Source organism: Pseudorasbora parva, chromosome 11 (assembly GCF_024679245.1).
Source record: "Pseudorasbora parva isolate DD20220531a chromosome 11, ASM2467924v1, whole genome shotgun sequence".
NCBI lineage: Eukaryota > Metazoa > Chordata > Actinopteri > Cypriniformes > Gobionidae > Pseudorasbora > Pseudorasbora parva.
The window spans coordinates 19,650,359-19,662,950 of NC_090182.1; the positions used below are offsets into that span (position 1 = coordinate 19,650,359).

The 12,592-nt window shown below is 35.3% G+C and overlaps 1 protein-coding gene across 2 annotated transcripts in view; it reads right to left on the bottom strand.

Moving 5' to 3' along the window:
• The window catches only part of nitr13 (novel immune-type receptor 13), a 32,070-nt gene that overhangs the window by 1,656 nt on the left and 17,822 nt on the right, over window positions 1-12,592 (bottom strand). The window contains exons 1-5 of one of the 2 annotated variants that reach the window (XM_067457326.1): window positions 8,976-9,059; window positions 8,220-8,564; window positions 7,554-7,889; window positions 7,169-7,285; window positions 6,968-7,011 (exon numbers count right to left, since the gene is read on the bottom strand). In XM_067457326.1, coding sequence (XP_067313427.1) covers window positions 6,968-7,011; window positions 7,169-7,285; window positions 7,554-7,889; window positions 8,220-8,564; window positions 8,976-9,018 — 885 coding nt within the window. In that variant the 5' untranslated portion in view covers window positions 9,019-9,059. Of the gene's footprint in view, window positions 1-6,967; window positions 7,012-7,168; window positions 7,286-7,553; window positions 7,890-8,219; window positions 8,565-8,975; window positions 9,060-12,592 lie in introns of those variants that run through there. The other variant, XM_067457327.1, reaches the window with a different exon arrangement.

Here is a 12,592-nt window from a genome sequence, read left to right on the forward strand (position 1 = left end):
ATCTGTGTTCCCTTTGGTTGGGAACTTGGAAATTAATTTATATTACTGTAAATCTCATCCTATTGATGCAGCAATGCGATACGAAATCAAAGTTATCTGATTTCAAACGAAGGGATATATATATACATATACATAAGTGTGTGTGTGTGTATATATATATATATATATATATATATATATATATATATATATATATATATATACATATATATATATTACACATACAGATACAAATGTAATGCCAATCAATGATCTATTAACATTTTATTGCTAACACTTATGACAAACTGTGTTGTGTTGATATAATGCCGTGTTGATATAATGCCTCTATATTTGTGACAATATCTAACAATTGACCATGCTTGAGTCACACACATACTTTAAAATTAAGCATGCAAAACAAAACAATGGTAATATATATATAGTGTATATATATATATATATATATATATATATATATATATATATATATATATATATAAATACACATACTTAATAAGACCTTTACATGTTCATTTGCTGTCATTATTGGGGCTATGCTGACAAAAAAACAGCAAATAAAATTGTCAAATAAAGCCAAAAATAATAAAACAAAGTTAAGATTGCCCTGTGATTAATTTATTCGTTTTGCAATGCATTCTGTGAGTACACTTCCTCAGCTCACAGATAGAATATGTTGACACAACTTGAATGGTTTAAGTAAGTACAACTTGATGCAATTAAGCTTATTTGATTGAGAGTTAAGTGCATTCATGCTAGGTGAACTACTAAAAATACGTTCACTTTACTTGAAGAAAATGTGGAAACCGATTGCACAGTTTTTTAAGTCACCATAGCTGAAAATGACAGATTAAAACTATGCATAACTTAATATAAAACTGTTAGTTAAATGGAACTACTCAAGTATTCTTTCGGTTAAATCTTAAGTAAGATTAGTTAATATCTAGAGTATGTTAACTAGAATTGGCATTAAACTGACTTGATATGCATTACTTAATTCACTTGGGAGGTGTTAGCTTTCTTTACTTTTAGCTGAATATTAAAGGGGGGGTGAAACACTCAGTTTCAGTTAATCTCATGTCAGTCTTGAGTACCTATAGAGTAGTATTGCATCCTTCATATCTCCGAAAAGTCTTTAGTTTTATTATACTTATAAAAGAAATTATAGGCTGTACCGAGTCTTTCCGGAAAAAAACGAGCGCCTGGAGGCGTATTGTGTGGGCGGAGCTAAAGAACGACAAGTGCAGGTGACGTCCTCAAGCGTGGAGAAGAAAACGCTATACCCTAAATAAACCATGGCTATCAATCAGATTCAACTAATACATATATGATCCAGAATCAGATCCGGAGGCTGAAATAAACTGAACAGGAGAAGCAACAACGGCAGGACGTCCATCTCTGTGGTATGTACTGTATTTATTGGCCTGTCAACATTTGTGTGTGTTTATTCGCAGTTTATGAGGACATGATTCGGTTTATGGACTATTGTATGCAACTAAACCTTAGCAGTAGCAAGCAAAACAGTTTTGCACGTCAGACTAGTGTAACGTTATACATAGAACAACAATGGAGTTAGCGCATTTGAATGAAGAAGCACGCTTTGTGAGAACGCTAGGTTTATGTTTGGGTGGTTTTCCAATAAACAAACTGACACCTATATTGGTCAGCTAAACAAATGTATTTAAACCATAGACTGTAAAAAAATATGGACGTAGTGTCCGTGACGTCACCCATAGGATTCTGATAAGCCGTTCTGAAGCTTAAAGTATGGTCGAGCTGGGCGTTGCCATCTTGTGAGCGAGTCATCGCGTGTCACTCTCGGATAACAGAAAATGGGCAAAAAGGCGGGATGTGCGCGGAGCTGAGGTGACGCAATAACTATAGACGGCGGATAAATGGCTATCCACTTGTAACCACGCCCTTTATTATGCAGAACCTTAAGGCTTTATATAACATAAACGAATGAGTTATAAAAAAATTCACCCCCCTCAGAGTTGTCATGAAGATCAAAATTAGCCTTATAAGCCAAAACCACAATTTGTACCAGGCTGTAAACATGTTTTTTTCTGCTTTAAAGTTGAGAATTTTAACATGGGGCTCAATGAGATTCTGCTCCCTTCTGGAGCCTGTCCCTAGTGGCCAGTTGAGGAATTGTAGTTTACATTACTTCCGTATTGGCTTCAAGAGAGATCGCGGGAGGTTGCCGCTTGATTTAAACACACACCATAGATCGCATGCTCCATTGATAAATTAACTAACGGTTTACACGGTCGTGTTGTTTACTGATGTTTACTTACACGACGATAGCCAACAACATATTTGAAGCAGTTTTACTCACCGCCCGTTGAAGTCGCTTGATGTCACCCATAGGAATAAAGTGGAGCGCGGAGCGACAGAAGTGTTCACGGACGAGTGGATCTGCACCTGAGAGAGTGTTTATGGGCATGCATTTCCTCTCTCGCTCTGGTCACGCGCACGCGCACGGTTCCGGGAGAAGAGGCCGTATGGCCCATACAAGGACCTTCCGCTCTATCGACGTCAAGCCGAGCCATACTCAAAAAAAACTCTCCGAAACTTGTGAGAAACCAAAAGGAGTATTTTTGATACACCCCCCCCCCCCCCCCCCCCCCCTTTAAATTAACTTCAGTTTTCCCTTTAAGTTTGCTTTGCAAAAATAAGGCAATCGGTTTCCAAACTTTTTTTAAGTAAACTGAATTTGTTAGAATTTACAATGTGGGGACTCGTCTCATACAGTAAACAGTTTCCACAGTAAAAACTATTATGTATATTTAGAGAGTCCCCATATACAGTCCCTGACAAAAGTCTTGTCGCTTATCTATTTTATAGAAATACCTGATATTAACCTGACTTTTAATTAATTAATTGGTGTTAGAAATAGCTCATATGAAAAGCTGAAACCCTCCCAAATGATGTTTAATGCACTGAAATAAATAATTTTCATAGAAAAAATATTTATCATTTAATCAAGACAGAAAGGTCAAATTTTGGCAAAACAAAAGTTTTGTCGCCTATACAGAAATTGAACAAATTTACTGCAAATACAAAAATATGTCAGCAAATTAAGTTGTGGTGCTGTGAGATCCAAATTTAATATCTTGTATGACTTCCATGAGCTTGAAGGACTGCATCCATGCGGTTTGGCAAGGACTCATACAATTTATTGATGAAGTCATCAGGAATAGCTAAGAAAGCAGTCTTGCATGCCTCCCAGAGTTCATCAATATTCTTTGGTTTCGTCTTCCATGCGTCCTCTTTCATCCTACCCCACATATGCTCAATGATGTTCATGTCTGGTGACTGGGCTGGCCAATCCTGGAGCATGTTGATCTTCTTCGCCTTGAGGAACTTTGATGTGGAGATGGAAGTATGCGATAGAGCACCGTCCTGCTGCAGAATTTGGCCTCTTTTATGCAAGGTTATTATAGTTTTGCTTTTTGAAATTAGTTTTTATTTTAGTATCGTTTTCAATTTTGCTACAAATTTCAGTTTAGTTTTAGTTAGTTTTACAAATGGTTTTGCTAGTTTTAGTTTAGTTTTTATTTTGCAAATACATTTCTATTTAGTTTTTATTTATTTAGTTTCAGTTTTAGTTTTAGTAATTATAGTTTAGCAAAGTTAGCATAATGAAGTGTAGAGACCAAATCAAGGTTTTTAATTTCAGCAAAGTTTAATGTTTGCACAGATTAGAGTTTAATCTTACTAAACATCCTTAAGTGAAATAACTTGATAAACGAGCATTATTGTTTAAACCCAGGAAGGTCTTACAAAACATGCATAAAGTTGGGTCTTCACCTTTGAGAAAAAAAGCTTGAGTCAAACTATGACCTATACAAACAACGATCTGGAGATTAAAAATGAAATAAATTATATTTTGATATTAAAAAATTATATTTGATATTTTTGACATAGATCCTCTGAGTATTAGCCTATCTTAAAGAACAAAATAAATGCAACGTAAAATATAAAAGTAAAAATTATAAATTCCAGACAAACATCATTCATAACAAGGATGAAATATTGTTAAACAATTAAAAGCTTATTTTAATTTCTTCAGTAGTACAATGTAGGCTAGCAGCGTAAGACCACAGCTAAAGTCATCTGAATACAGCCAACACACACTGTTGTGCGGTGTGTGTGTGTGTGTGTGTGTGTGTGTGTGTGTGTGTGTGTGTGTGTGTGTGTGTGTGTGTGTGTGTGTGTGTGTGTGTTGTGCTATAATTGTAAAGGGGACCAATGTCCTCATTTATCTAGTAAAATATTATGATAACTTTATTATTATTTATAAGCCTTTTTAACTAGTGAGGACCAGTTAAATGTCCTCACTAGTTAAAAAGGCTTATAAATCGGCCAAAACATGTTTTTATTTAAATCTATTGTTTTGCACGTTCTTGGCATGGGTAGGTTTAGGGATAGGGATTGGGTTAGGGGATATAAAATATCATTAACCTGATATAAAATCAATGGAAGTCCATGCAATGTCCTCGCTTATATAGTGAAACAAACGTGTGTGTGTGTGTGTGTGTGTGTGTGTGTGTGTGTGTGTGTGTGTGTGTGTGTGTGTGTGTGTGTGTGTGTGTGTGTGTGTGTGTGTGTGTCCTGGTATTCCCTACTTTGTGGGGAAATGTCTCCACACAGATAATAATATTAGTAGTAGTAAATGATTATGATAACACCTTTGAGCCTGTCAATATTATGCACATGAAATCTCAAATGCACAGTAGGCTAGTACTTGCTACTATAGTTGCTGACTTTTGCGCCTGCGTCTCTCGTCGCGTAAGAAACGGCATTCTAAAACAGTGAGCTTAAGTTAAAAGAAGTTCAACGTGCATCTCATTACCTTGTGTTATTTCCCATTTCACTGCCACGGACGCATTGATTCTTTGTGAACTGCCTATTAGGATGTGTTGCCTGTCTGCACGCGTCGGTCACAGGACAGCGGTTAATCTCCTCAGATCACTTCACGCGCAGTAGCGCAATATACAGACACTCCCTCAACCGCCACAGTCAGATTTTCCACCACATTAAATAGGGGCTTATTAATAACGAAAACGAATACTTATTTTTGCTAATTATTATTTTATTTCAGTTAGTTTTTTAGTAAGAGTAGTTCGTTTCATTTAGTTTTAGTTTTTTATTTATTCCGATTTTTAATTTTATTTCAGTTTACGAAAATGTTTTTTGACCAATAGTTTTAGTCTTAGTTTCAGTTTTCGTTTACGAAAATAACCTTGCTTTTATGGTTGAGAATAAGAGGTAGCTAAGATTTCTTGGTATTTTAGACTATTGATGTTGCCTTCCACCCTGCAGATCTCTCGCACTCCCCCATACTGGATGTAACCCCAGACCATGATTTTTCCGCCACCAAACTTCACTGTTTTCTGGGTGAATCTCGGATCCATTCTGGCTCCAGTAGGTCTCCTGCAATATTTGCGGCAACTGTGGTGTAATTCAACAGAAGATTCATCTGAAAAATCCACCTTCTGCCACTTTTCCAGCATCCATCCTTTTAGCAGGCTGTGGGCCTTGGCAAATGCCACACGGTTTTTCAATTGTCTTTTGTTTAGTGCTGGCTTCTGGGCACTGATACGACCATGGAGGCCATTTCGAGACAGAATCCGACAAACAGTTCTGGTTGACACAGGGACTTCAGGTGACCAGGTCTCGTGGAGCTCTGCTGCAGTGGAAAATGGGCTGGCCTTGGATTTTCAAGCCAACAAACGGTCCTCTCGAGCAGTTGTCTTGCGGGGTCTGCCTGACCTGGGCTTGTCAAAAACGTCTCCAGTCTCTTCAAATCTTTTTTTTATCCTCTGTACTTGACGCTGAGACACATTGAAGGTGTCTGCCACGTCAGCAGTGGATCTGGTCTTCAGCCTCTTGATAATCAAAACTTTAGTCTCTGGGTGAGTCTTAGGCATGTTTGCAGAAGTCTAGTTGCAGTTGATGTGAAGGTCTAGCGTACTGGGGTTCTTTTTATACACACTTGAGACCTAATTGATCCATTATTGGTCACAGGTGAAGCTCATATGACAAGGTGACAACACTTATGTCTTTGCAAAAATTGACTCAATGGGCTTTACCAAGCTGTGAACATTAGAATACTTTTTGAAAGTTTAGTTTTTCACTGAAACATTATCACAAAAGCTGGTGGGATTAAAATGAGCCATTTCTTGTAAAAAAAAAATCTTGATTAGAAATATATTTCAGCTGCACTTTAGGTCAATTTGTACACAAGCGACAAGACTTTTGTCAGGGACTGTAGATAGGGAACCAAATGTGTGTGTATGTGTGGCCTGGTAAACCCTACATAATGGGCACAAAATATCAAAGATGCAATACACAGAATCCTTGTCCATGTGGGGACATTTTTTGTCCCCATGAGGAAAACAAATAATGTTTTTTGAAAGTGTAAAAAAATTGTTTAGGGGGATATACAGTTTTTGCAGTATAAAAATAATTTTAAAAAATATAATTAAATAATTGCATAAGAAATTATCTGTAACACTTAACAATAAGGAACCATTTGTTAACATTAATAATATTAGTTAAAATGAACTAACTATAAACATACTTCTAAATAATTTATTAATCTTAGTTCATATTAACCTCAACATTAATGAAAACATTATTCAAATCAAATGTTGTATCTGTTAATATTATTTAATGGACCTGAGCTAACAATGATGAACAGTTGTCCTTTTATTAACTAACATAACAAATATAATAAATAAATACTGTAACAAATGTAAAGCTATAATGTCAGTTAATGCTCATTTGTAATGCATTGACAAACATTAACTATTGGAACCTTATTGTTACCAAATGATCTAAATGGACTGCATGGACTGCATTTATATAGCGCTTTTATCCAAAGCGCTTTACATTTTTGCCTCACATTCATCTATTAAATACATTAATCAATTAATCAATATCAATTTATGATGCGCACCTGACTAGTTGGGTGTTCTTTTTCAGTGTCTTTTGGCCCTTTTTCTGGTTGAAAGACAAAAAATAAAAATCATGTTACAATGGAATGGTATAAAATATTTTTTTGTCAGGAAACTAAAATCTAAAAAGATTTGAATAGGTCAAATCATGGAAAAACACTTCCTACACAAGTGTCATTTTAAGTAACAAATGAAATGCTCACCTTTGTTGCAGTAATATCTGTCCTTTTTATGACTTAAAATAGCTTGTGCAGTGATCACAACCACACAAACACCCAGTAACACAGCCAATATCATCACCAGAGGATCCACTGGCTTTACTGTAAGACCGTAAAACATTATGTAGTATGTCATGTGGAGATGTACATTTATCATTTATATTTAAAATACTTACATGAATATTACATTCATTTAAATATGTTTGCTCTTTGGTATACAGAGACATTTCTAATATTGTGCAAACTTTCTTTTTTGTCTGCTTTATACAACAACGATTTTTTTTAATCAAATAGCATGTGCAGAAATAACTAAACCATTTATTCCCTACAAAATATTAAAATACCTAAAATAAAATATTTAGGCACTTACCTATATTAATGTTTGTCCCATTCCCAAAAATAATTTTTCCACAAGTGACTACAGCACAGTAATAAGTGCCAGTGTCCATTTGGCTGACTATGTTCTTGGACAGAGTGAACGTGCAGCTCGGTGCAGGGTCAGTCTCACAAGTCTTACTCTGATTCTGAGTGTAGAGGATTTCTGATTTTCCTGATTCAGATCTGAACCAGAACATTCTGATATCTGTGGCGGTGTATTCAGACAGCACAGAGCACAGCAGGGTCACGGTGTCTCCAGACTGGACCGGCTCTGATACGGGATGCTGAAGAACAGACACGTTTGATTTATATTGGTGGTTTTGGGATCCTAAATAGACATGGAGACATTTTATGCAGAGGAGTATCTCTCAAATATATAATGTCACATGTCAAAAACAAAGGTCATATTTTTCTAATGATTTTAGAATATAAATAATTTAGAATATAATATAGCAAATATGTAACTAATAATGACTCCAAATGTATTTTTTCCTTCACTCTTAAAAATAAAAGTTCTTTATTGGCATCGATGGTTCCATAATGAACCTTTAACAGCAATGGAATCTTTCAAATGCACAAAGATCATTTAAAAAGAAAAGGATTTTTAAAGTTGACTACTGAATCTTCAATAAATGTACTCAAGGATAAAAACGCAAACCTTTTAAAGCCAAATATGTGCCTCCAGCAAAATATGTTTCGTACTGTCTCCAGCCACAGTAATACATTCCTTCATCAGATGAAATGACATTTGAAATCGTTAAATGACATTTTCTTGAGTCCATCTCAATGCTAAAACGTGAGGATTCAAAATTGTTGAAAACATGAGTTTTAGCTAATTTCTGCACCATTGCAACTGCTTGAGGTTGGCGTCCAGCAGTTTGCTTGTACCAAGAAATTGGATCACTGTGATCTATCAGAGAAAAGCAACGCAGAGTAACATTGTCCCCAATAGAGACCATCATTACTGGATCCGGTTGAGAAACAACCTCGGAATGTGTTGAGTCTATGGGGGGAAATAATGAAAATTATGTGAGAAAACAATACATAACCTCATACTCCTGAAAACCCATGTTATGTCATTGTGAGTACTTTAAAACATGCATTTCATCTATAAATTTGAAAGTATTTTAACCGTATACAGCCCCAAAAGGCTTAAACATTGAATTAATTTATGAGATGCATGGTTAAGATTTTAGTTTTTCAATAGGCATATCAATTCTCATAAACAGTGAAAAAAATGTTTAAGGTAATACATTTCTTTAAATAAAATAATTGCGACAAAAAATTATGTCAAAAAGTTATCTGCAGGGATAAAATAGCATTTAAGTAATTATCTCCAACACTGGATGTGATTTATCATTGTCTATTACAGAAAATCATTGACAATTAGTACATCCATTAGATACACACTTACACATCTCACTTAGAAGAATGAGAGAAATCCAAATAATCATCATTTTCTCCGCGGCCTTTGAGTGATTGGCTTGCCCTGATAAACTTCTGTACTGCAAGATTATATCTGTGTACACATCTGTGTTGTTTCTTTTGTGACATCACAGACTTCCTGTAACCTTTTCTTTCAAACATTTTCGCAAACCACAGCAATTTTACTTTACAATTTAGAGTGATGATGAAAATGTTTGGAGATCACATGCGGTCACCTTCCCTTTTTGTTTGCAAACTCTTTATTTGTTTGAGGTTCATTTGAACACCTTCCTGCATAAAAAAGTTACCTGGTTGCCTTAAAATTTTGAGTTCATTGAAATTAAAATTTTGAGTTAATACAATGAACATTTTTTGAGATTTGACAACCTTTATTAAAATATTATTAAAAGATTTTGTAAGCATATTGGGTAATTGTGTGTGTTTTATTTCTGATGCGAAGTGAAAAATACCAAATAGTGCTATTTTCATGATTTATCCATTTTTTTATGTGGTTCAGATACAATAATATTTTGAGTTTATATTTATTAAACAAATTCCCTTCATTATATCAACTAAACTTTTTAATTTCAATAAACTCAAAATTTTAAGGCAACCAGGTTACTTAATTTTTTAAGTTAAACCAACAAAAATCAACATTTTTTTTTTTTTACAGTGTAGTAGCCTGCTTCTTTTCTTTTATTCCTTTTGTATAAAATCCCTGTCGAACTCTTAATTTGAATTCGTGTGACATCGCAAGGGGGTGGAGTCAGGGACATGCACAAACAAATTCGTTTCACAGAATGTTCGGTCGCTGCAATGAGACAGATCGCGGTTTGTTTGGTGTGTGTGCGTTCTTGATAACGTAAGTTTACTTTAATATACATCATTATGTGACTGTGTATAGGTTTATATGCAGACATATGCATGCTTATTCCATATATTGTTGTTTTGCCGCGATATTTATTGCTCGTGCTAATAATGTTTAGATTAACAGACGCATTTATGCAGGCAAGTCTGTTATTGCAGACATGTATATAACGACGCTGATATGGATCGCCGTTATATTTGTGCTGTTACTTTACTGGCATACAGTTTAGGTGTGTTGTTTACATTATGTATGAGGAGTAGGCCTTTTTGATTGTGTTCAGCATAAAATAATGTTATGCCTCTGTTCTATTACTGGAACAAGAGCTCCACCTTGTGGTCATTGGTTTAATTTCACCCTGTACTACTCAATGTATAACTAAAGGTTGCTTTATTTACTGTGATATATATTTTCAAGCATTGCATTTCATTTATTCATTGTTATAGTTTATTTATTTCAGAAACCACACATAGAACTACATCTAACCCAAACTACTTTTGTATTTGACGGAATAAATCAATGCTTGGGAACTGAAGCTGTCATGCATTTATTTGCCTTTAAACCTTCTGATAGAGGTTGAGTATTGGATGTTGACAAGCCAGTGCATTTACGCACATACATCTTTAACACCTTTATATGACGTAAAAATGCATAAAATGGTGGAAATTTGCACAAAATCTATCCCAACATCTTATTATAAATAATTATTTTAGGCTTACCCTTTAAAAACACAGATTGGTTTAATAAAAAATGTGTAGCATAATGCCTGTAGGCCTAAATGTCTTTTGAAGACAGCATAGTTCTCAAACATCATGTAAATGTGAACCTTACACTATTTAAGAGAGAGAGAAAAAGTGGTTTATGACTTGATTTTCTGTCAGAGAAAGCTGTTTGTTGTGACATTAAATGCAAAAGTGACCTTTTTAAAGGTCCCGTTCTTCACGATTCCGCATCTTTCAAACTTTAGTTAGTGTGTAATGTTGATGTTAGAGCATAAATAATACCTGTAAAATTATAAAGCTCAAAGTTCAATGCCAAGCGAGATATTTTATTTAACAGAAGTTCCCTTTCAAAGCCTACAGCGAACGGCCGGTTTGGACTACAGCAGGAAGTGCAGGGATGTAATGACGTCACTAGAACCGTTTGTTGACTAACCCTCCGCCCACAAGAACACGCAAAAAAGAGGGCGTGGTCTTGTTGCTCTCTCACGTGGAGAAGAGCGCATTCACGCTTGCGGTGGGACCTTTCCGGGCAAAGTGCGCTAAACTGCTGTCCAATCACAACAGGGAAGTGCTGGCCCAATCAGAACTCGTTACGTATTTCTGAAGGAGGGACTTCATAGAACAAGGAAATCATCAGGCCAATTTTAGGACAGAGAAAACAGCGCTGTACAGATAAGCAAATTGGGTGAAAAATACTGTGTTTTTTTACACGCGAAACATGAACTCATTTTATATTGCACACTGTAAACATAATCAAAGCTTCGAAAACACGCGAAGAACGGGACCTTTAAGGGAATGTATGCTGGAGCGCTGGAGAACAACTAGAGTGCTTTTCAAACAGAAGGCTGCATCCTGTCAGGCTGTGCGATTCCTTGACCAAAAGCCAACCTATCTGGTACGGTAAGACCTTGTTTGGTCTACCTTTTTATATAACTGAAAAAACTTTAAAAAGTTAGAACTAGTCTTGAAGAATTAGAAGACTTACAAATTTGATTAACTTTTAAGATTAGTCTAAGCAGTTAATGCAACCGGCCACAATCTTTCAGTCTTGTATATAGAGTACTGCTCAGCATAGCTAGTAAGTGTGCATGGCTATGTGTCACACATGTCCCTGCCCCAAATACTATTAAAACTAGGGATGTCCCGATCAGGTTTTTTTGCCCTCGAGTCCGTGTCATTTGATTTTGAGTATCTGCCGATACCGAGTCCCGATCCGATACTTCTATAATACATAAAAAAAGAATAAAGAAGAGCGAAAAAAAGAACCAGGATGTTCCTTATTTTTTATTTTATTCACCTTATTTTAACATTCAACAACTCTAACAAACAGAGCACTTCTGTGAGGTAGATTGAACAATCAAGTAATAAATAACAAATACTTTTGGATTTTAGTGCTACAGTAAATATAAAAAAGTCCGGGACCGGAGTTGCGCAGAGCAGGAAGTACAACGGCGATATCAAAAGCACACCCATACTCTCACAGATGCAGAACAATTAATTATGTTGGTGTGAAATAAACAGTTATGGAAATTAAATTAAATAATCTGCTCCCAAAAATCCTGAAAAAATCTGTTAGTGCCTCAGTGACAACTTCACTCAGAGAAGACGTCGATCTAAGCTCTCAATCATGACATCACACAGCCGTTTTTATAGCATCAAATAACTAACTAAAACTAAACTTATTGAAAAAACAAACACTTTAAATGAAATCATCGTGATGATAACTGCCTACAATGACATAAATCAACTTTGGGGAAAAAATATTTGAAGTGTAATTTGACTGAAGTGTAATTAACAAGGCTTTTCAGGTTTTTATAGGTCTAACATTAGTTTTTAGGTAGAGAAATTGAATAAAGTAGGCTAATTAAATGTAAAATAGCTGGATATTTTAACTGTTTAAATTAAAGAATAATCCTTACAAAAGCTATTTAATCAAGAGCAGTTAGTGATTCCCTATCTTTTGTTTGACATTAAACAGACAGCAGTAAAGGTTACTGCCCCTTTAAGACCTAATGGAAG